The 23,249-nt window shown below is 44.6% G+C and overlaps 1 protein-coding gene across 1 annotated transcript in view; it reads left to right on the top strand.

Moving 5' to 3' along the window:
* The first annotated feature begins 11,024 nt into the window (after positions 1–11,024).
* Positions 11,025–23,249, top strand: part of Gdpd4 (glycerophosphodiester phosphodiesterase domain containing 4) — a 47,032-nt gene continuing 34,807 nt past the window's right edge. Inside the window, exons 1-3 of the mRNA XM_057756639.1 lie at positions 11,025–11,213; positions 16,155–16,258; positions 21,004–21,097. Coding sequence (XP_057612622.1) covers positions 11,025–11,213; positions 16,155–16,258; positions 21,004–21,097 — 387 coding nt within the window. The remainder of the gene's footprint in view (positions 11,214–16,154; positions 16,259–21,003; positions 21,098–23,249) is intronic.

Raw genomic sequence — 23,249 nt, 5'->3', positions numbered from 1 at the left:
AGTAGTACCGCAAGCTAAGCAAAATTTCCTCCCTGTGCCAGACTACAAAGAAAGGGGGTTACCAGGGATGTGACACTGGGTTCAGACCTCATTCAGAGCCACGGGAGATGGAACCAATCTGAAAGGAAAGAGAATGGATTCAATCTGCAGTTTACATAGTTTGAAGTCTATACAGCAACACACCATTGAGGACAGCCAAGGTGCAGTCAGTGTTTCTACTGCAGTGAGAGACCTTGTCTTAAAGGAATACAGCCAGAGTAGCAGAGGAAAACACCAGAGATCCGTTTTTAGCCTCTGTATCTACAAGTGTTTCTGACCATTCTGATACATGTAGACATACACACTCACGTACGCACAGCCTAATACTTAAATAAATGAGCCCAAAAGTAAAATGGCCCATTGTCATGCTTGAAACAGGTTTGCTTATTTTCCTTTAAGGGGGCCAATAAGAGAATTAAGGGGCGCTCTGAATAGTTTCGCTACAAAATATAGCCACCATGAATTAAGCAAGCAATAAGAACTAAGCTTATTTTAATACACATCATAACAAATCAGAGAGTGTTTCCCTTAGAAGGCGCAATTAAAACATACTGCCCAGAGGAAATAAATTCTAACCCCAAGCATCACCCAACAACAGCCAGCCACCCACAGGGTCTGGCCTGGTTTTCCCAGGCAGCAGCCCTGTGCAAGCACGACCACGCCCTCATGGCGAATGGCCCCGCCCCCATGGTGAGCGGCCCCGCCCCCGCGCCTGTGGCCTGAGGTCAGCCGCTCGCCCTGCGGGTCCTCCATCTTGAGAGCCGCTTGCTTGTCTTCCCAGGTGTGAAATACAGATTAGCGTGAGGGGCTGGAAAGTCACCGTAAGTAGCGTGCCCCTTTCTGTGGAACTCCCAAACATCCCCAAACAGGAAGTTACCGTAGGTTTACAGCCCTCAGCCAAACTCACGTGGCCCAGCAAGTAGGATCAGCCTACCGGCCACTTTCCAAGGGAGGAGTCAGGGGACACGGGCCGAACTCTGCAGCCCAGAGGTGTCCAGGCTGGCCACTCGGGGTTGTGTCCCATCTGAGAATCCCTGCCCTGGGCCGCCCTCCAACGCTTCCTTCATCCCTCTGGTTGTGGCAAGAGGCATGCCCACGCTCGGTGCAACTGTCCTTTAGACAGAGACCGACCGGCTTCAGGGGGATAGATTTGGGAGGGTGATTCACGGTTGAGTCTGACACACGTTTATCTTGAAGTACCTGTAAGGGATCTGAGTGGAGCGTTCTTCATGCTATTGGCATGAAAGAGCAAAGAGGCCTAGCGTGGAAACAACTTCACCGATCCCCTGCTTAATATTAGTGTTTGATGCGAACTCAGCTACCCTTACTAGTGCATACACTCAAGGCTCCGTGGGCTCGTTGAAATGCTAGCGGTCAGGATTCTGAGTAAAAAAGCTGTCTTATTTGGTGTTCAGTTTACCTTTCTGTCATCACAAAGCCATTGCTCACATCTGCCATTAGATTTTCCAGTATTTGCAAGTAGCCACGCCGGGATATAAACACACACACACACACACACACACACACACACACACGATTTCCTCAACTAATTTATTTCTCATTTCCATTGTGATTATTTTGTGTTGACTCGTGATTTTTTTTTTGTAAGTGTCTTTAATTCCCACATATAAAAATATTCTAGTTGTCTGTTTCTTACGGATTCACGGATACATTTCTCTGTTGTTAAAAAACCAAAACCAAAACATTTTGGTTTCTGAAAGCAATCTGGGGGCACAGGCCATTTGGAAATAAGATTTTTTTTAAAGATAAAATCTTTTCTTGATGTGTGTGGTGAAGAGATGAGCAAAAAGTGGAGCTGCACAGACAAATCCAAGGACGAGGAGCATCAAATGGCTCGTCCATTGTGCACACCCTTTGCAAAGGCCTCGATAAAGGGGACAGACGACCCTTTTATCCACTGAAAGGCTCAGCCGTCATCGCGGCCTTTGTATGTTCTCACTGACTCCTCCCTGGGGTTGTGTATAGCATCGGTGTTAGCATGGAGTGTTTGCCTTTATTTTTTTACAGCTGCAAAATATACTAAATCTGGCCTCCAGAAAAAACTACGTCCTTAAAACAGCAATTCTTTAAAGCCACTTACATGATGATGATAACTTCATTTTTTTTTTTTTTTCTGTCCTGGGGACCGAACCCAGGGCTTCATAAATACTATACGAGTATTCTATTGCTGAGCTATCCTCCCATCTAGTCCCTTTACATGTGATCACTGAAATTGTTAAAAACGAAATTCTTATGAATTGTCTTCTTAGCTGAATAACTTGTTCTATGTTATTAAGACTAGTTTGTTGTAATCTTGTCTATACACGCCTGAAGAAATTCTTCCTTCTGTGTATATGTGTATACACACATGATTGTGTGATTACAGGTGCATATGTGCCATGGCTCATGTGTAGAGGTCAGAGGGCAACTTTTGAGAGTTCCCTCCTTCTGCCATGGGTTCTGAGGAAGGGACTCAGATCATCCACTTGCATGGCAAGAACTTTTGCCCTTTTGCTCTCTGTACCATCTCGCTGGCCCACGTACAATTTTGTTTTGCTTTGTTTTTGTCTGTCCATTTTGTCCTTTATAGGTTTATTAAGTCTCCTACACAGCGCAACTGTAGATATGTTTATTTCTCCTTTGGAGACTATGTGATTAAGTGCATGTGAATTGAAAACAATTTTAAAATTATTTTTCATCATCATGTTCTTTTTTTGTATCCAATAATGCTTTTTTTTTTCATCTTATATTTATTGGGTCGGTCCTTTAATAGAGTAGACTGCCTTATTCGGCCCTAATTCTTCACCAATCAAGTCCACCTCTTTTAAAGATCCATTTCTGTTTCTTTCTGAGTTTGTGTGTCGCATAGAGTGGCTGGCCTTTCACATGCTAAGGAAGGGCTCTACCACTGAATCTCATCCCCAGCTCTTTTTTCCTGTTTCAACAAAGGAAACATCGATGCTTGGCTATCTACTAACTGTACTTTTTCTCTTAGCAGTTTCAGAGTTTGGGTCTTACACTAAGATTTAGAGTGAGTTTTTCTGTAGAGTGAGAGAATAGTATTTAGTTCTGTCCTTCTACACCTAGATACCCAGCTTTGCCGTCATCATCTATGAAGAAGCTCTTTTCTTTCAGTGTGCGTTTTTAGCATCAGAAACCAGTTGGCTGTAGCTGTGTGGGCTCATACCTGGGTCCTCGTCCTATTCTGTAGATCAATGCGACTGTTTCTGTGTCTGCACTATGCTATTTTTATTACTATGGCTGACCTGTGCTATGACTCGAAATCAGAGATCACCGGGGGACAAGGATGTCCACTCTACTCCTATTCAGTATAGGACCTGACTAGAAGAATAAGTCAAGAGAAAGGTTCTTCTTTCTCAAGGTTGCTTTGTTTACATGGGATCTCCTGTGCTCCCATGTGAGTCTTAAGATTGTTGTCTGAGTCTCTGTGAATAAGTGTGTTGGAATTTTGAGGGAGGGGTTTCAAGGACTGTGTAGATTGCTTTCGGGAGCACGACAGTTTGCATGCTGTCAGTCCTCCCAGTGTGTGAGCATGGCAAGTCTTTCCATCTGTTAGGGTCTTCCACAGTTCCCTTCTCTAGTGTTTCAAAGCTTTCACCACAGCAGCCTCTCCCTTACCTAAGGAGTTTTCTAGGCCATTAGGACTAGAGTTGTTTCCTCTTCTCAGCAGGCTTTTCCCTGGCTTGTAGGAAGGCTGCCGCCTTTGGTTTCCGGTCGCATCCTGCTGCCTTGTTGACAGTGTCAGCTTTAGCATCTTCATAGTCTCCTGCATAGAGTCATCATCTGAGAACTATTTGAACTCTTTTTCCTACTTGTATCCATTTATTCCTTTTCTTGTTTTATTCCTGATCTTGGAGAACTATCTTGAGTTTTTCTCAGTTTCCCCTTATGTTGGCTGTGGGTTTGTTAGAGAAAGCCTTTATGATGCTCATATATACCCTCTATTCCTAGTCAGGAAGGGGTGTTTCTTCAGCTCTTGAGATGATCATGTGATTTCTGTCTTCGAGTCCATTTGTGTAGTTAAACTATTCCTCCTTCCTTGAATGAAGCCAAGTCCATCATATTTAATAAACTGTCTGATGTATTCTTGAATACAGTTTGTAAGTAATTTGTTGATAATTTTTTTCATCTTTCTTCATGAAGGAGATTGACCAATGATTTTCTTTTTATGTTGTATACTTAATAGTTTGGTAGTGATCCTTTTCTTCTTTATGAATAGTTTGAGGACCAGTGGTTTTAGTTCTTCTTTAAAGACCTGATAGATTTCAGCAATGAGTTCATCTGGGTGTGGAATATTTTTAGTTGGGAGAATTTTTATTTTATTGATACTGCAATTTTGTTGACTTTTATAGATAGATTTTTGTCATGGTTTGAAAGAAAATGGCCTCCTATTAGGAGGTGTGGCCTTGTTGAAGTAGGTGTGGCTTTGTTGGAGGAAGTGTGTCACTCACTGTGGGGGGTGGGCTTTAAGGTCTCTTTTGCTCAAACTTGGCTCAATGTGGCACTTGGTCCACTTCCTGTTGCCTGCATGATGTAGGACTCTTAGATCCTCTCCAGCACCACTTCACCTGCATGCCTGCCTGCTCTCTGCCATGATGAAAATGGACTGAACCTCTGAACTGTAAGCTGGCCATCAATCACAGTTAAATGTTTTTCTTTATAAGACTTGCCCTGGTCATGGTGTCTCTTCATAGCAGTAAAAACCCTAACTAAGAGATTTAAATTTTTTATATTGTTTAATTTGTGCAGGCTATATGTGTTTGGAAATTGATCTATTTCTTCTAGATTTTCCAGTTTAATGGAATGTAAGTTTTTAAGGTATTACATGCCTATATATGATTTTTGAATTATTTTAGTATGTTATAATGTCTCCAGTTTTATCTCTCAAATTGTATTAAATTTGAGTTTTCCTTTTGTTAGTTTTGCTAAGGGTTTGTCAGTCTTGCTTTAAGAGCATAAGTGTTTTATTAATTTTGTATATTTAGTTTTTTTTTTTTTTAATGTGCACTGGTGTTTTGCCATGGGTGTCGGACTCCCTGGAGCTGAAGTTGCAGACAGCTATGAGCTGTCATGTGGGTGCTGGGAGCTGAACCTGGGCCCTCAGCAGAGTCAGTGCTTCTAACCCCCGAGCCACCTCTCTACCCTGATCTTAATTAAGCCTTTCTGACTACTAATTTTGAGCTTGACTTGTTTTTATTTGTCCAAGGTCCTTCATAAGGCGCATCATTATTTATCTGAGATCTCTGAATTTTGTATTAGGCACTTTTCACTAAAATTCCCCACGTAGGGCTGCTTTCATCATGTCCTGGGTTTTGGTGTGTTGTGCTCTAATTCCGCTCAGTTCTGGGGCTTTTACATTTTTCTTGACATTTTTTGATGACCTGTTCATTATCCAATTGTATATTTGTCAATTTCCATGACTTTGTATATGTTCTGTGGTTTTTCTTCATGTTGATTTCTAGTTCTGTTTCATAGAATTCTTCTATTACATAAACTATAATCAATCATTTCAGTTTTCCTATATTTGTTATGATTTGATTTGTATCTATTATACTACCTATTTTAGAGAATGGGCTGCTAAGAGGAAAGTGCATCCTGAAGTGTTTGGATAGAACGTTCTGCAGTTTAGCAGAGAGCTAGGTCCATGATGTTACTTAATTCAGAGGTTTCTCTATTTTTTGTCACATTATCTGTATCGGTAAGAGCAAGCTAATAAAGTCACCGTCTGTTATTGAGTTTGAGATAAATGTGTCTTTACAACTCGTAGTATTATTTTCTAAAATTGGGTGCACCAGTGTTTGGTGACCATCTGTTTAAAATTGCAATGCCATCTTAATGAATTGTTCTGTTAATAATTACACAGTGAAAATTTTAACCTCTTCTGAGTAATTTTTGTTTCAAATCTGTTTTGTCAAATATGAGGATGGTGAGAGCTGCTCGTTTCCCAGGAGCGTGTTTTTCTGTTCTTCACCCCAGGGGTCCCTTGTTTTTAGTGACGGGGAATAGATGGATCCTGCTTTTGAATCCAACCCACTAGTCCATCTTCCGAGTAGGGAACCGAGACATTAACACTCAGAGTTTACTGTTGGAATGTGTGTATTAATTGTTACTTTATTGACTGTAGTCTTGTAGTGTTCCTCATTTGCTTAATTATACTAGTGTTATTTCTTGTGTCCTCGTGGGTGTGTTTATCTTTCTTGTAGGTTTGAAGGATTCCTCCAAGTATCTTTTGTAGAGCTCGCTTAATGGCCATGAATTGCTTTAGCTTGTTTTTTTTTCCCCCAATCATGAAAAGTTTTGCTTTCCCTTCAGACCTTACAGTTTGGGTGCTATAGTGATCTGAATCTCAGTTGGTGTCTCTTAGAACTTGAAATGCATCATTCTGAGCCCTCTTGACTTGTTTTTTAAAGACGTATTTATATTTTATGTATGTAGTGTTCTGCCGGCATGTGTGTGTGCCTAAAGGCCAGGAGAGGGCGCCAGATAAAAGTCACTGTGGACAAGTTTGCTGTTTTGGTGACTACACGGCAGATGCAGCTTTGTGTTTCTCTAGTGCAGCTTTTGGATGCTGTCTTTGTCCTGTTTATGTAGTATTTTAACTGTAATTTGAGGAGGTTCATCTCTGGTATTGTCTGTTTGGTGTTCCAAATTCTTCCTTTACACAAATATTTTCTGCCATGATTTTGATGAAGATGCTCCATCTGCTTTGAGCAGAGAAGTGCCCTTCTTTATGTCCACGTTCACAAATTTGATTTTCTCCTAATGTCCCATGCATGCTCTGTTGTAGTCTTTGTCTTTGTCACTGTCTGGACGCTCCAATTGGGCTTCATTGTCTTCAAGCTCTGATGTTCTACTTTCTGTTTTACCACTGTGGAGGCGGGCAGCCTCCAGCAGCACAAGGCTTTGAAAGGAATCCATGGCTAAGACTTTTTCTATCCCTTGATGGATACCTTCTTTATATTTGTATATTCTTTTAGGCCTCTCTGTCAGCAAAAAGGTCCAGCTTCTTCTGATGGACTAAACTGGACCCGCCTGGGCTTGCACTGGGCTGGACCCAGAACAGCTGTACAAAAGTGTATTTATTGATTGTTACACAAAGCATTTCCTCATTCCAAGGTTCCTAACCTTAATTTACATGCCTTACCGAAGGGGACCATCACATGCCTCCATACCCCGGTCCTTCATTATGTATTGTGTGCAATGCACAATCATACAGTGCACACACATGGGCCAGAGCGAGACCCCAGACACCTTCTACCCCTTTACTGCTTTAGAACGGGATCTCTTACTGAGCTCGGAGCTCACTCTTTTTGGTTAGGTCCCCGTCGATGCTGTCGTTACAAGCACACGCAGCCATGCCCAGCTTTTTACACAGTGCTGAAGCTTCACACTCGGGTCCCCAGGCTCTGTTTGCCGAGCCTGCTTTTCCTGACTGTGCCAATCCCCAGGCCCATATGGAGCTGTTGTTCAGCTAGTGGGTTTCTCACTCCCTTTACTGCAGCTTTGCTTCTCATCAGTGTTCCTATATCTCGGTTGGGTTCCATTTCCACGTCCTATGTTGAATTTCTTACTTCATTCACTTGTTCATGTTCTTTAGGAATTCATTCAGAAATCTGTGTCTTCTTTGTTTTCTTTAGATATACTTACAATCATTCTTTTGAATTATCTGGGATTTTGTCTAATTCACTCTCACTGGAGGCCATTGCTTTGTGAATTGTTCATTTTGGAGGAGTTGCACTTGTAGGGTGAAAAGCACCAAGGAAAAACACCCTGCCCCTGACTAGACCCCAGGACCAGGGTTTGAAAACCCACCAATCCCCGAGTTTGCTCCAGAGTCAGACCACAAAAGGCCAACCTAGAACGCTCCACTCCCAAGGAACCCTGTTCAGTTTGCTGCTGCTCCTCACCCTCCTGGATTCTTCCTTCCCAACAAATCCCTTGAGTAAGGTCTGCAGTGCAGCGTGACGTTTTGCCAGCGAGGAGCCCGGCTGTAACAGTTTTCCCTGGAGCCGAGCCGAGCAGAACTGTAGAACACTTTGGCTGGGGAAGTTTCCGCCAGCAGAGCGGAGCTGTAACAACTTGCCTGGGAAACCCTCCCCGCCTGGGCAGAGTTGTTACCTTGGGGAAACCTTTCCCGGCTAAGCCTACAGTGACTTTGTGGCATTCCTTGTCTTCCGACTGCCAGGACACCTTTGCATCTGAGCTGCAATGTTCACAGCATTGTTTTGGGGGTGTTGTATTTCTTTGTTTTTGCATTGGGACTGATGCATCTAGGGTCAGGTGGTTGGTTGGGTTGCTTTTAATCATCCTCATTCTTTCAGGGAAAGTTATCAGTATTCAGCTGTAGACTGGGGAGTTGAACACGTTCTTCTAAATCCTTTTTATCTGCGTAATTTTGGGAGGCTACCTAAATTCTCTTTCTTGGTGCTTTGACCTCATCACTCTATACATATTATAAATGAGTTATTAATAATACTTTCTTTGTTTTCCCTCTCTTGGGTATTCTTTATTATCACTGACTATTTTCCAATGTTTGAAAACTGTTATTTTAATTTTCCTTAGCTTTTAGTCAGTTAAGCTGGAAGGGTCACTGTAATTCTTGCTACTCTCTTTTGATCAAGTTAAAAGATCAGACTAGGGATTTTGCTTGTTTGTCTGTTTTGTTTATAAAGGTTTATTCGTGTGTGTGTGTGTGTTCCAGCACACATGCATGTGCGTAGGTACCCACAGAAACCGGAAGAGGATGTCAGGTCTCCTGGAGTTGTAGGTGTAGGTAGTTGTGAGCCTTCCCTGTGTGGATTCTTCCCCTGAAAGAGCTGCAAGCAGTCTTAATCACCAAGACATTGCCAGACCCCTAGATATTCTTCAGTACAGGCACAGAGCGATATTCATAAAACCAAACGGAACACGGCTGGAACTTTTCAGGAGTCGAGGGTGTTGCCTAGCAGCAGATCTTTTATGACTTTATAACATTTCTAATATTATTATATCATATTATCTGTTTTCCTCATGACTGTTCTTGTTTGTTTTTAAATATTTGTGTTGTTTCCTCCCACCCCAGTTGAATTTGGTGTTTCTTGAAAGTTCTTTGGTATGAGAACAACGTTCCTTAACTTTTAAAAATACATTTTATTTGTATTGTGTGTGTATGCAGTGTGCCACAGCACAGGAGTGGCAGGAGAAATGTGTGGAGTTGGCGTTCTCCTATCATGTGGACACTGGGGGTCAAACTCAGGTCGTTAGGCTTGGTGGCAGCTGCCTTTACCTGCTGAGCCACGATGCAGCCCAAGAACAGCACTCTAAATCTTACTACCCTGAGAAAATTTAGTAACTATTTCCTCAGTATCTGCCTGCTCCCCTTTTTACCGTCTCTAAGAATCTTTAAAGGAAGGCTGCATTCGCTCCTTTGTTCTTCTGTTTTCTGCTAGTTGGAATTTGAGGTGGAAGTTATAGCTTGAGTAGCCATTTTAGCAGAGAAGGCAGCTCCGTACTGAGAAAGGTGAACAGCAAAGTGGAAAGAGCCTAGCTTCTCAGTGCCATTGTGAAGCCACAGTGCCTCCCTCCCTCCCTTCTTCCCTCCCTCCCTCCCTCCCTCCCTCCCTCCCTCCCTCCCTCCCTCCCTCCCTCCCTCCCTCCCTTCCTTCCTCCCTCCCTCATTCTCTCCCGGTTTCTCTCTCTTCAAATTCATTTTTTGTGACATGATCTGAATATGCCGTCCACATCAACTTCAAACTTGCAACCAACCCTTCTTTCTGCTCAACCTAGAAGATGCTGGGTTACAGGTGTGCATCACCATGGTGTATAATCTGTTGTTGTTGGCAAAAAGAAAAAAAAATGTGTATTTTTGCCGGGCGATGGTGGCACACGCCTTTAATCCCAGCACTTGGGAGGCAGAGGCAGGCGGATCTCTGTGAGTTCGAGACCAGCCTGGTCTACAGAGCTAGTTCCAGGACAGGCTCCAAAGCCACAGAGAAACCCTGTCTCGAAAAACAAAAAAAAACAAAACAAAAAAATGTGTATTTTTCAGCTGGGCAGTGGTAGCATATGCCTTTAGTCCCAGACTCGGGAGGCAGAGGCAGGTAAATCTCTGAGTTTGAGGCCGGTCTGGTGTACAGAGTGAGTTCCAGAACAGCCACGGTTGCACAGAGAAACCATGTCTCAATAAAACAAGTCAGAAAACAAAGGTGTATTTTTTCAACTGTTGCTGATTTTCTACCATGCATAGCTGACTGTGACTGACCCACACAGAGAGTGTGCTGTATAGTTTTATGTCAAGTTAACACAAGCTAAAGTCATCTGGCTGTAGGCAAACCTGTAGGGCATTTTCTTAATTAATGGTTCATGGGGGAGGGCCCAGTCCATTGTGGGTGGTGCCATCCCAGTGCTGGTGGTCCTGGGTTCTATAAGAAAGCAGGCTGAGCAAGCCATGAAAGCAGAGCTTCTCCATGGCCTCTGCATCAGCTCCTGCCTCAGTCTCCTGTCTCCTGCCTCACTGCGGGAGCTACCACTTCCTCTCCAAGCTGCTTTTGGTCGTGGTGTCTGTCACAGCCCTAGTGACTCCACCGAAGACAGAGTAAGGAGGGAAGGGGCAGGGGCTGGGTCTGGATCACACACTGGTCGAGGATGGCATTTTTCATACATTCACCATGCCTTTGGCATCTGGGTTATCTCAGAGAATATTGCACCTTTGAGTTGACTAGAATAGAATGTGGTCCCGCTTCAGAAGCGAGAGAACTGTGTCTAGGAAGGCACAATGGCTGGGGGAAAGCACTCCAGCAGGCCAGTCAGAGAGCTTGGCTGCAGCTTCTGTTCCTCTGCCCCGAACCCACACTCTGCCCCTGGTTGTGAATGGCTTCTCTTCTCTGTTGCTGATAGACTGTCTGTAGAGGGCAGGCTAGTGTAAATGCACCGGAGCTGCACTAGGTTCTGATTGTTTCATTTGTCCTTCCAGCAAAGGGTGAATCATGAATAAGGACACCCTAACTGAGTCTAGGAGCAAGACGACAGGAAAGTCAGATGAGCACCCCAATCTGTGGATAGAGCGCTTCTTCAACCGGAGATGCTGCATCACCTTCCTGACTGGCTGCTACAGCTGCCACTGGCAATACAGAGAGTGGGAGAAAACTGAACTTGGATCCTGTTGCTGCGCCTGGGTATAGAGATGGGAAGGAGCTGGATTCACTTCCTTAGCTGTGGGTGTGGGGTCCCTAACCACTGCAGTGCTCACCGGGATCTCCAAGGTCTTCCTGTCAAAGTACTGCGGCAAGCCTAGAACCAGAGTTAAACATACATGCTGTCTTCCTCTTCCTCCCGTCCTCTTCCTCATCCTCCCTTTTCCTTCTTCCTTCAGACTTAGGATCTCCTGCATGCTAAGCAAGAGCTGTACTGCTGCGCTACACCCAAAGCCCCTTCGTTTGTTTGTTTCTTGTTGCTGTCTTCCCTGCTCCCCAGTGTTTTAAAGCAGGATCTCTTATTGCCCATACTGACCTTGAACTTGCTATATAAATGAGCCAAACCTTGAACTCCTGATCCTTCTGTCTCGACCTCTGAGTTCTGGGATTACAGCCATGTGTCATTCATTTGTTCATTTTTCATCCACTTTTATATTTATTCATTGAATTTGAAGACTTGGATGCAATTAGATGTTCATATGAGATTACAAGAATGCTCAAATCTTTTTTTCATGTATGTATCATATATATATATATATATATATATATATACATATATATATATATCTTTTTTTTAAACATACCAATCCCAGTTCCCCCTCCCTCCTCTCCTCTTGCTCCTCCCTTACCCCCACCCCACCGCCCATCCACTCCTCAGAAAGGATAAGGCCTCCCCTGGTAATTCAGCTGAGTCTGTCCCATCACCTGGTTGAGGCAGGACCAAGGCCTTTCCCACCCTCACCCCCACCCCCCAGTCCTGTGCCAAGGCTGAGCAAGTAGAGAATGGGCTCCACAGAGTCGGTTCATGCATTAGAGTTGGATTCTGGTCCCACTGCCATTGGCCCCGTGTACTGCCCATGCCCACCATTGTCCTCTGTACTCAGGGGCCTAGTTTGGTCCTATGCAGGTTCCCCAGCTGTCAGTCCAGAGTCAGTGATATGCCCAAGAGTGTTATTGTTGGGTCTTGAGGTAGGTTGATTCCCAATTTTCTTAGAAATCTCCATACTGATTCCCACAGTGACTGTATAAGTTTGCACTCCCACCAATAATGGAGGAGTGTTCCCCTTACTCCACATCCTCTCTAGCATAAGTTGTCATCAGTGTTTTTGATCTTGGCCATTCTTACAGGTATAAGATGGTATCTCAGAGTTGTTTTGATTTGCATTTCCCTGATGACTAAGGATGTTGAACATTTCCTTAAAGTGTCTTTCAGCCATTTTAGAGTCCTCTGTTGAGAGTTCTCTGTTTAGGTCTCTACTCCATTTTTTTTTAATTGGGTTATTTGTTCTTTTGGTGACCAATTTCTTGAGTTCTTTGTATATTTTGGAGAAGATCTTTTCCCATTCTGTAGGCTGTCGTTTTGTCTTGTTGACTGTGTACTTTGCTTTACAGAGGGTTTTCAGTTTCAGGAGGTCCCATTTATTAATCGTTTCTCACAGTGTCTGTGCTGCTGGGGTTATATTTAGAAATTATTCTCAAGGTATTTCCCACTTTCTCTTTTCAGGTCATCAGACACCCTTACCCACTAAGTCATCTTACCAGCTTCCTAAATCTTTATTTTTTCTATTCTCTGTCAGTTTCCAAGGAGAAAGCATGTTCCGTGGTGGTGGTAGCGGGAGGATGGGGAACCCGATAAGTGGAAAACACCATGTTCTTCACTCCTGGCTAAGCATGACCTAACGAAGGCCTCTTTGTTTCTCTGAGCAGTAAGAGGGAGCCCTCTGGTGCGTTATGCAGTGTGATAGGTCCATGGAAGAGGAACAAGTCTGCACCTTCACTCGACTGAGGTCTAAGCGTCTCACTAATTAGCTCTCTAACTTCCTGTTCTTGTAGCTTATTTTATATGTATGTATCTATCTGCCTAACTGTCTGTCTTTGGGATTTCGATGATTGTGAGTCTAAGGCCTTGCACACACTTGGCATTAGCCTACCTTCAAGCTCCATACATTTCCAGCCCTGGATCTCTCATTTCTTCTGTCTGGTTTGAGTAGCTATTCAGGAAAAAATGTAGCTAACCGGTGGCTTCCCTGGAGCAATCAAGAACGTTCTGTGCCTGTACTTTTCACGCCCAGACATTTAGCTTTCCTGCAGTCGCAGGTGCTGCTCTCCAAGAACTGTTGTACTGGGGGGAAGCGGCACACCCTCGCAGCCTAGCGCGGCAGCAGTGTGTGGTGCGCACCCTCGCAGCCTAGCCAGCAGCAGTGTGTGGTGCGCACCCTCGCAGCCTAGCCAGCAGCAGTGTGTGGTGCGCACCCTCGCAGCCTAGCGCAGCAGCAGTGTGTGGTGCGCACCCTCGCAGCCTAGCCAGCAGCAGTGTGTGGTGCGCACCCTCGCAGCCTAGCCAGCAGCAGTGTGTGGTGCGCACCCTCGCAGCCTAGCGCAGCAGCAGTGTGTGGTGCGCACCCTCGCAGCCTAGCGCAGCAGCAGTGTGTGGTGCGCACCCTCGCAGCCTAGCGCAGCAGCAGTGTGTGGTGCGCACCCTCGCAGCCTAGCGCAGCAGCAGTGTATGGTGCGCGCACACACACACTGTTTAGGAGGGTGGGAGGTGGTGGTATGAGAAATGGTATCACAGGAGTCAGAGCACAGGGAGTTGGGGTTGCTGGGGTAGGCGGCGCAGAAGGGAACAGAGGAGTCACTGAGAAACCAAGGCAAGAGGAACAGGTCAGGTAGCGTGGTTTTAAAGCTTACCCAGTATACAGGAGGTAAAGAGTACCTGAAGAGGGCTGGACTGTGACTCAGTGGTGGAGCACACGCTTAGCGCGTGTGCAGCCCTGGATTTGATCTCCATCACCAGAGGGGGAATACTTTGATTCTATGACCTGGGCTGTGTTTGGAATGGTTATTTGAGTGGTGGAGGACGCATCAGAAGGGCCAGTACAGGAAAGGGAAGACAATGCAGTGCTCCAAATAGGGGGTGTGGTGGCAGGGATGGGAGCAGGAGAGGCCGATATGGGGAGAGACGGGCAGGTTTGACAGATTCGTTACTACTCGGGGATGAGATATGCATTACTTGAGATCTGTGAAGGATCTGGAGTAAAAACACTGGACCAGAACTTTGGAGTATGTATGGGCTGAAATTATAGCTATAACTTGGGCTGGTTATGTGATATACCAGCATCTCTCTGTAGATAGAGAATCCAGTTAGATAAAGGCCCTGAATAATTTTCAAGTATCCTTTCTACTCAGATGGAGTAAAACACAAAGGGGAAGACCACCAGATTCAGTTAACGGCTTTGCTACTGACCAGCCCTGAGTTAGTGACCCATTGTTGTAAGGGTTTAGGCAAGGCTCTTAGCATCTCTGTGAGTCAGCACCCTTGTTAGAATAAGGCAGACATTAACAACAAAGCCCATGGCAGGAGCTGCTGTGGGAAAGAAGAGATCTCTGTAGGAAGCACTTTGCACAGAGCATAATAAAACTGATGTTATTACTGCAGGGTTCTTAGGGTCTCTGCTTTGGGAAGCGATGAAGGGAAATGCGTAGAGGAGGGTTCGGAGTGTATGTGTGTGAGTGTGTGTGCGTGAATGTGTGTGAGTGAATGTGTGTGAGTCAGTGTATGTGTGTGTGAGTGTGTGTGTGAGTGTGTGTGTGAGTGAATGTGCGTGTGAGTGAGTGTGCGTGTGAGTTGTTAGTGTGAGTGAATGTGTGTGTGAGTGAGTGAGTGTGCATGTGTGAGTGTGTGTATGTGTGTGGGGTGTGTGTGAGTGAGTGTGTGTGTATGTGTGTGTGTGTGTATGTGAAATTAACCAAAAAAATCCAAAGATAGAAAAGCGCAATGCTGTGGTTAAGGAGAGTTTGATTTCCAGTGCTGAATTTAAGGACATTTGAAGGAATAAATAATAAGTAGGATTAGAAAACAAAGTTTAGATAAAATTATAACATCTTTACATTAGGCTAAAAAAATGAGCTTTATTCTATCAACAGAGAGGAACCCTTGAAAATTTCAAGCAGTTAAAAGAATAGAAACAGATTTTTTTTTATCAGAAAGTTATTAAGCTTATCAGATATGAATGCCACAGTAGCCAAGACAGCTGAAGCCTTCCTCTGGCCTCTAGCAGCTTAAATTACTGTGGGATATGTTATGTAGTAAATAATAAAAGGAAAAGTGCTTTCAAATAGTAGTAAGGTCTTTGAAGATAAAGTAGAAGTGTATATTAGAAATTGGAGCGGGGGAGTGGTTAGAGACCTATGGAAACTCCTTTGGTCCATCTGCAAATGAAGAGATGGACTCAGCCTTGCGCTGGGGCAAATGCGTTCCAGGCAGACGTGCTGAGCACCTGGCTTCGGAGTAGGGATGGCATTTGATGTGTTACAGAAGCAGCTAGTGTGGGAGTCAATGGGGATGTGTGAGGCTAATCCTAGACAACCCTGTGGGCTTGAAAGGCTCTTTGGATGGCGATGGTGTTGTAGCACAGGGAGCTCTGGGAGGGTTGAGCAGTGCAGCGACATTATTTGGTAACATGCTTATTATTTGTTATTTTTTATAATTTTTATTTTATGAATGAGTGCTCTGCATGCACACCTGCTCGCCAGAAGAGGGCATCATTATGGATGCTTGTGAGCCACCATGTGGGTGCTGGAAATTGAACCCGGGACCTCTGGAAGAGTAGCCAGTGCTCTTAGCCGCTGAGCCACCCCTCCAGCCTGGTAATATGCTTTTCAAAGGTGTGTGTAAGACTGAGCCAACGCCTGTGCCCATCACCCAGCTACACTCCTGGTAGTGGTTTGCTGCCCCAGTGCCCATCAGTACTCCTCAGCTTGTCGGGATGCCCTTTCTGTGCACGTCTGCAATCTTTTAAACCTCAGATTATTCTGGCCTAGGGAGGGTAATGGCCAACACCAGAACTATCCTGACGTTTGTGCACAAGAATCACTGAGGTAACATAGACAATGGTGCTAAGTTAGGCTTCTTTGTCTTTTCAGAAAGAACAGTTTTTTTATATGTGCCTGGTAGTTGCATTTGTCCTGTCTGTGATTTTCCTGTTCGTGTGGGTTGAAACCTCTAACGAGTACAACGGCTTTGACTGGTGAGTTCATTTCTGTACTTTCCTTGGTATACGGGCTCCTTCACTGGACAGCCACTTGGGTTCTCCCAGGCCGAAAGATCTGGTGGTTTAGCAGGTGGACAAACGTGAGTTTTGCACAGCTGGGGCACTGAGCAAACGTTCAGCACCCAAACTTGCACCTCCCTTCCACACTGCAGACCACACGGTGCTCCCGACACCCCAGCCCTCAGGTAAGGATTCTGTTCTCTTTACTCTCAAGTCCCTTTGCTTGATGACTGATGCCCGTACTCTTGTTCCTCACGGTTTATGTCCCACACTCCTGCAGCCTTTGCATCTTTCCTTTGTCTTTAGGGTCCCTTGGAACTCTGGGCAGAGGGACACATGTTCCTTCTCAGCTCCCTTTCATGGCTAAGCGACTCCCTGACCACTCTCAGACATCTCAGCTTTTCTGGCCTGATACCTCTAGCATCGCTGTAAGCCTTACCTCCTACTTAGTGTTTACGGGAGAAGGCGTGTGTAGGTGTGAGGCTCCTTTCTTTTCCTTAATGAAATGCAGTTTATTTTTCTCTGTATAAAAGTTAAATCTAGTTGGTTATCTTAAATGTAGAAAAAAAGGAGAAATTAGGGCTGGAGCGATGCTCAGAGGGTAAAGGAGGTGCTGGAGGGATGCTCAGAGGGTAAAGGAGGTGCTGGAGCGATGCTCAGAGGGTAAAGGAGATGCTGGAGGGGTGCTCAGAGGGTAAAGGAGATGCTGGAGCGATGCTCAGAGGGTAAAGGAGATGCAGGAAGGATGCTCAGAGGGTAAAGGAGATGCTGGAGCGATGCTCAGAGGGTAAAGGAGGTGCTGGAGGGGTGCTCAGTGGGTAAAGGAGATGCTGGAGGGATGCTCAGAGGGTAAAGGAGATGCTGGAGGGATGCTCAGTGGGTAAAGGAGATGCTGGAGAGATGCTCAGAGGGTAAAGGCGTTTCTCATAGAGCCTGTCGATCTGAGTACAATCCCTGGGACTCACATGATGGAGGCAGAGGACTGACTCCTGCGAGCTGTCCTCTACCCTCATCCCCCGTGGGTACGTGTCTGTACAATGCACAGACAGAAATAATTTTTAAATGCAGAAAATTGGAAAATATATGGTCACCATTTCAAATGACAGTCACAACCCAGCTTTCTGCTGTGCTTATATTATTATGTTTATACTATTTTTTATTTTTATTTTTTGGTTGTTCAAGACAGGGTTTCTCTATAGCTTTGGAGCCTGTCCTGGAACTAGCTCTGTAGACCAGGCAGGCCTTGAACTCACAGAGATCTGCCTGCCTCAGCTTCCCGAGTGCTGAGATTAAAGATGTGCGCCACCACCACCCGGCTAAAATGGCTGTATTTCATCTTTATCCTTGAAGGGGATCTTAGACACGCTTAGCACTCTAATTTGCAGTTTTTCTTTGAGCCCCGTAATTCACTTGCTCTGCTGTCTCCTCGCTTGGTTTATGTCGAGAAGCGTGCTGTGTGCCCATGACCTTCTTGGTTTATGTCGAGAAGCGTGCTGTGTGCCCATGACTTTCTTGGTTTATGTCGAGAAGCGTGCTTTGTTCTTGGTTTATGTCGAGAAGCGTGCTTTGTGCCCATGACTTTCTTGGTTTATGTCGAGAAGCGTGCTGTGTGCCCATGACCTTCTTGGTTTATGTCGAGAAGCGTGCTGTGTGCCCATGATTTTCTGAACCTAATCTGCCCTTGAAAAATCTGCCTACTTTTAGGAGTTTCCCCTTTCTTTGGTTTCCATAGTTTTCCGATGGCGTGCATGTATGGTTTTCTTTCTGCTTTAAGCTTGTTTTGCTTCTTTCCTTTGCAGTTTGATATCGGTAGAGACTTTCTTTTGTCAACTTGTTTAAGCTGAACCTTAGTTTCTTCACTGTACAGTTTCAGTTTCAAGAGAAATTGATACATGGTTTGGAAGGCAGAGGTGAGGCAACACCTGTTTCTCTACTTGGAAGGTTGAAGTCTCTAATATGCACTGACCTGCATACCTTGTTGACGTGCGCAACACTGAGATCTGCAACTCCCTTCCCTTTGACCATACTTTCTGCAGCTTGTCTGAGTAGTGTATGAGGTTTTCTACAACTTGTGGTGAAGATTCTTTGGGTTGCTCATGCTATCAAAGCTCGAGGTTGTAAATCAGCCATGGCTTTGAGTTTGTTCTTATGGGTTCCAGTACATCTGTGGAAGTTCAGTTTGTTCTAAGTTCTAGTTTCTTCCTGACTGCCCATCTGACTAACAGTGACTTAAGTGAGGCCTGACACAAAATACAGGGGCAGAGACCCCTCATGCAGATGCTCCATGTTCCCAGAAGTATGAAGTACGACCCCTATGATAAATTTTACTCTGTACCACTCATTGTGGTTCTGTTTCTTTAAAGAAAACTTTACACAGAACATATCCACAGCAGTTCTAGAAGATACAATCTTTTACTTTAAAAAGATGTATTTTTTAAAACTCTATGTATGTGTTTGTATATGTATGTGGGGTATGTGTTCTTGAGGACAAGATTTAAGATGAAAGGCTGGCATTTGATGAGGCTGCATATAAAATGCTGTTCAGGTTAATTAAGAAGACTCGTACTGGGGCAGGCAAGATGGCTCAACAGGGCTGACAACATAGATTTGATCCCTGAATCCTACACAACATAAGGAGAGGAGCGACTCACAAGGTTACCTTCTGACTGCCACAGACATGCTGTGCCCCCCCACTCTCACAAAATGAAGGAAGACAAAGAATATTTTAGAAAGACTAGGACCTCTGCGGGACCAGGCCCGAGCCAGCGACCTCCCCTGGAGCAGGTAGACTGAGCAACTTCTGAGAGAGCAGACCCAAGTGAGCAACCTCCTTGGGAGCGTGCCCGAATGACCTCTGGGATTGCAGGTCAACTTCCGGGAGCACCAAACTACCTCCGGGAATGCTGAGGATGCAGAGCGATCTCCTGGGTGATTGGAACCCTTGCCCTGACCCCACTAGGAGAACATCCGTCTGAGCCTTGGATCCACTGGCACCAGAGACACTGCCCCAACTACACCAGTCAGAGGAAAGGACAGGTGGACAACAAGGTAAGAGCACACTCGGCACCACAAAGAGCACACATCACCACCAAAAACTAGTGGCTCTGTGACAGCAACACCCCAATACAGACGAAGCAGAAGAGAACGATCTAAAAAATAACTTTAGGAGAGTGTTTGAGGCCATTAAAGAGGAAATGAAAAGTCCCCTCAAAGAAATGGAGAAAAAGACAAACAAAAAATTGGAAGAAATCAACAAATCCCTTAAAGAAAACCAAGAAAAAACAAACAGGTGAAAGAAACGGTTCAAGATTGAAAACTAAAACAGATACATTAAAAAAAAACTTTCCTGATTGTTCTACTAATTGTGTTTTGTTGGGCACAATTTCATCTATTTTGGAAGCTTAATTGGGTCCCCTTTTGACTTCCACCCAACCTCTGAGGGTGTCTATCAGACCTGGGGCTCATATGCTAGACAGTGTTAGCACTGCGCTCCACCCCACCCTCCTTCCAGGGCTCCCTTTCCCAGAGTGCCCTTCCCTCGCAGGCTCTTCACTGAGGACTGCCTGCCCGGTCCTTCGTGGTGTGTCATATAAACCATACAAAAGTGTCATTTTCTTTATTATTTTGAAGTCCTCTTTTAAGATTTATGTATTTTATTCATCAGATCCCACTATAGATGGTTGTGAGCCACCACCTGGTTGCTTGGAGTTGAACTCAGGACCTATAGAAAGAACAATTAGTACTCTTAGCCCAATAAGCCATCTCTCCAGCCCCTCCTTTATTATTTTTAATGTGGTTATAGTCTTTGTCTCCCCTCACAAGTCTTTAGTAGTTTTCCCACAGATGGTACTTTCAGAGCGGACTGATTGGGACGTAGCTCTCATACAGATGAGAGCAATTTATATGGTGGTTATGAGTGCAGTTATGTAAGAATGTATACGTAGTGGCATTTCATTCGTATTTTAATAAATAAAGCTTGCCTGAAGATCAGAGAATAAAACAGCCGCACTGGCCAGCCTTACAGACCAGGCAGTGGTGGCCCACACCTTTAATCCCAGTAGCCATGCTAGTTTGCCATAGTGCATGCCTTTTAATCCCAGTGGTGCACGACTTTAATCCCAGCCCTAGAGAGGAAGATAAAATGGGAGGAGACAGCTCACAGTCACAATCTCATTCTGAGGTTTCCTGGAGGCAGCATCACCATTTTCAGACTGAGGCTGAGGTAAGAACCAGTGGCTGGCTGTTTTGCTTCTCTGGTCTTCAGGTTGAGCCCCAATATCTGTCTCTTGCGTTTTTGTTAATCATGCTACAGGTATACATGTACCTGGACAGGGAACTTGGAAGGGAGAAATGACTGGTCATGTTGATGTAATTAATTCAGGGGGTGATTTCCTTTCTTCAGATAGTGTAGAATTTCTACATCACATTGTTTATTGAAGATGATATAAATTTGGATATATGTTATATATAACTTTTTAACATCTCTCCACTTATAGAGGCTACATTAACACTGTTGGTTGCCTAGTGTACAAAATTAAAAAAAAAACAAAAAAAAAAAACAAAACCTATCCCCAAAGCACTCATAAGATCTGCTCACAGAGCGCTCCTCCTCTCGTCCCCCCATTTTTTATGCCCCATTTAGTCTACTCTTGTCTCTACCCTTAATGTAGATGCTATTACTGATCCCCGCTATATTTTAAGGATTGAAACGTATTTTTCAGGGTTGTTTATCTAGGGGCAAAACGCTGGTTCTTGTGGTCCATTTTTATGTTGAGTATAGCCGGTATCCTGACTGCCTACACGTCCTTGCTTTTGGTGAGTGATGCTTCTCGTTTTTCACTTTTGAGCAGTCTCATAGGTTGCTCCTTCCTGTGCTATTGTATCTATCTGGAGTCTTCAATATTAGTAGAGCTGGGAGTTTACATCGGCCGCTTCAGTTTTATGCACAAGGGATGGCTGAAAGATTTATGCTGTTTAGAGGATTTGTCTGATCAATTTGGTCCTTTGAGAGGGTGACAGAGCACCTCTTTTTATTCCATTTCGTACTCTATCCATGAGCTCACTAACATTATCATTTAAACACCTAGTGCTTTCCTCCACAGTCTGGGCCTTATGCTCTGCAAACGCTAGTCTCCTAGCTCAGCTGCAGGTTGTTCGCATATGACCCTGTCGCTATCGCGTGACCTGCTGGAGTCATGGTGCCTGAAGACAGATACCACGCAAGAGAATCCATGGGAATGGAGACTAACAGAAAGATAGCTCTAACTGGACACTGGCTGCTTACCTTGATTTCATAATCCCATATGCCCACTGACCTCTCTGGCATACAAGAGTCCAACCCTTGAGTATGTTGTCAATTGCAATATTTTTCTTCTAAAAATGTGATCATTATTGTGAAAATATTGTAATGAGTACTGATTATGTAGAAATCAATAAAATGAAAGTGTGTAGTTTCTGTCTTGATGTAGAGCTCTTGATAGAGATAACGTGCTCATTCCGTTTCTTATCACTGGGACAGATGCAACCTGAGAGGATGCAGTCTTCTGTGGTAGAGGAGGAACAGTGGGAAGAGGCGGGTGTATGAGGCCTCTGGTCACATCAAATCACAGTCAGGAAGCCAAGAGAGATGGCTTACCCTCTGCTCATTTTGTCCTTTTTATTCAGTCTGGGGCCTCAGCCCATGGGATGCTGTTGGCCACATTCAGAGAGTCTTCCCTCCTAAGTTAGACCTTTCTGTAGAAATTCTTATAAACGCATGCAGAAGTGTTTCCATGGAGATCTTAAATCAAATCAAAATGACCATGAAAAGTAGTCATCACAGACTGGTGTGAGATAGAGCTGCGATTGTTTCTTCATCCAGGGTTTGGAATCACAGACACAGTCACTACTGCACATGGAACTTGGTAATTATCATTATAGATGCCCGAATGCAGCTTGCCAGGGCCTCTAAGAGGGAAGAGCTCCCTGCCAGCAAAGATCATCAAATAAAACTTCTTAGAAGGAGCAGTGCTGGAGGGCTGGGGGACAGTTTAGTCAGGGCAGTGTCTGCCGTGTAAATATCAGTTTAGGTCTCCAGAGTCAAACCAGTGCTGCAGAGGTTCAGCACAGAGACAGGTACTACCTGAAGCTCCAGACCAGGTAGCTTAGCTGAAGCCATAAGCTTCTGGTTCAGTGAGAGACCTTTTATCCCAAGATAAAAGTGGTCCATGAACATGTGTGCGTACTTGGTGCAGATGTGTGCACATGTGGTCATTTGTGCTCATGTGTATGCACATACCCACACAGACACACACACACACACACAGTAGCAACACTGGAGTGGACTCTTGAATAGACAGTGGATTTGGATGTGGGGGCGGAAGTGTGAGGCACATTGTGGGCTGAGGGAACCCACTGTGAGAGAGGAGTGAGAGAGAAGCGTATTTGATGCTTTGTCAGGAAGGGAGCGATGTAGTGATGGGAGGCATACCTGTGACGGCTTTTGAAAGTGAAGTAAGATAACGTGGTAAACATGAGTTTCCATTTTAGGGAAAATGACCCCAGAAGCTGTGATGTGAAGGTAGAGAGACCAGCTGAGAATCTCCCCTTTCAGTGTGGAGGATGCAGGCGTAGTGTGTGCTCAGGGCTAAATTCTGGGCTACTGATTTGTACGGCGTTTGTGCACAATCAGTGAGAAACGGGATTGTTAGCTTCCAGTGTGAAAATGTTAGCGTCCAGCGGAGTCATGGCCTTAGCAGACTCTATAGCCTTCCTCTTTTGGACACCAGTGGAGACGGAGCGAGGCCTGGCGTCAGTTCTGGAGTGCTTACACGGTAATCTTGGTCAAGTCACATAGCTCTTCTAAGCCTTGACTGCTTTTTAATTTCCAAATGATAATGATAGTATTTAATAAAATGTACTTTTATATGGCTAAATAAAATATACACAAAATTATTGTAGTAAAAGGTAAGTGCTTTGTACATTAATA

This window comes from Chionomys nivalis, chromosome 23 (assembly GCF_950005125.1).
Source record: "Chionomys nivalis chromosome 23, mChiNiv1.1, whole genome shotgun sequence".
Classification (NCBI taxonomy): domain Eukaryota; kingdom Metazoa; phylum Chordata; class Mammalia; order Rodentia; family Cricetidae; genus Chionomys; species Chionomys nivalis.
This window is presented reverse-complemented; position numbering and strand designations above follow the sequence as displayed.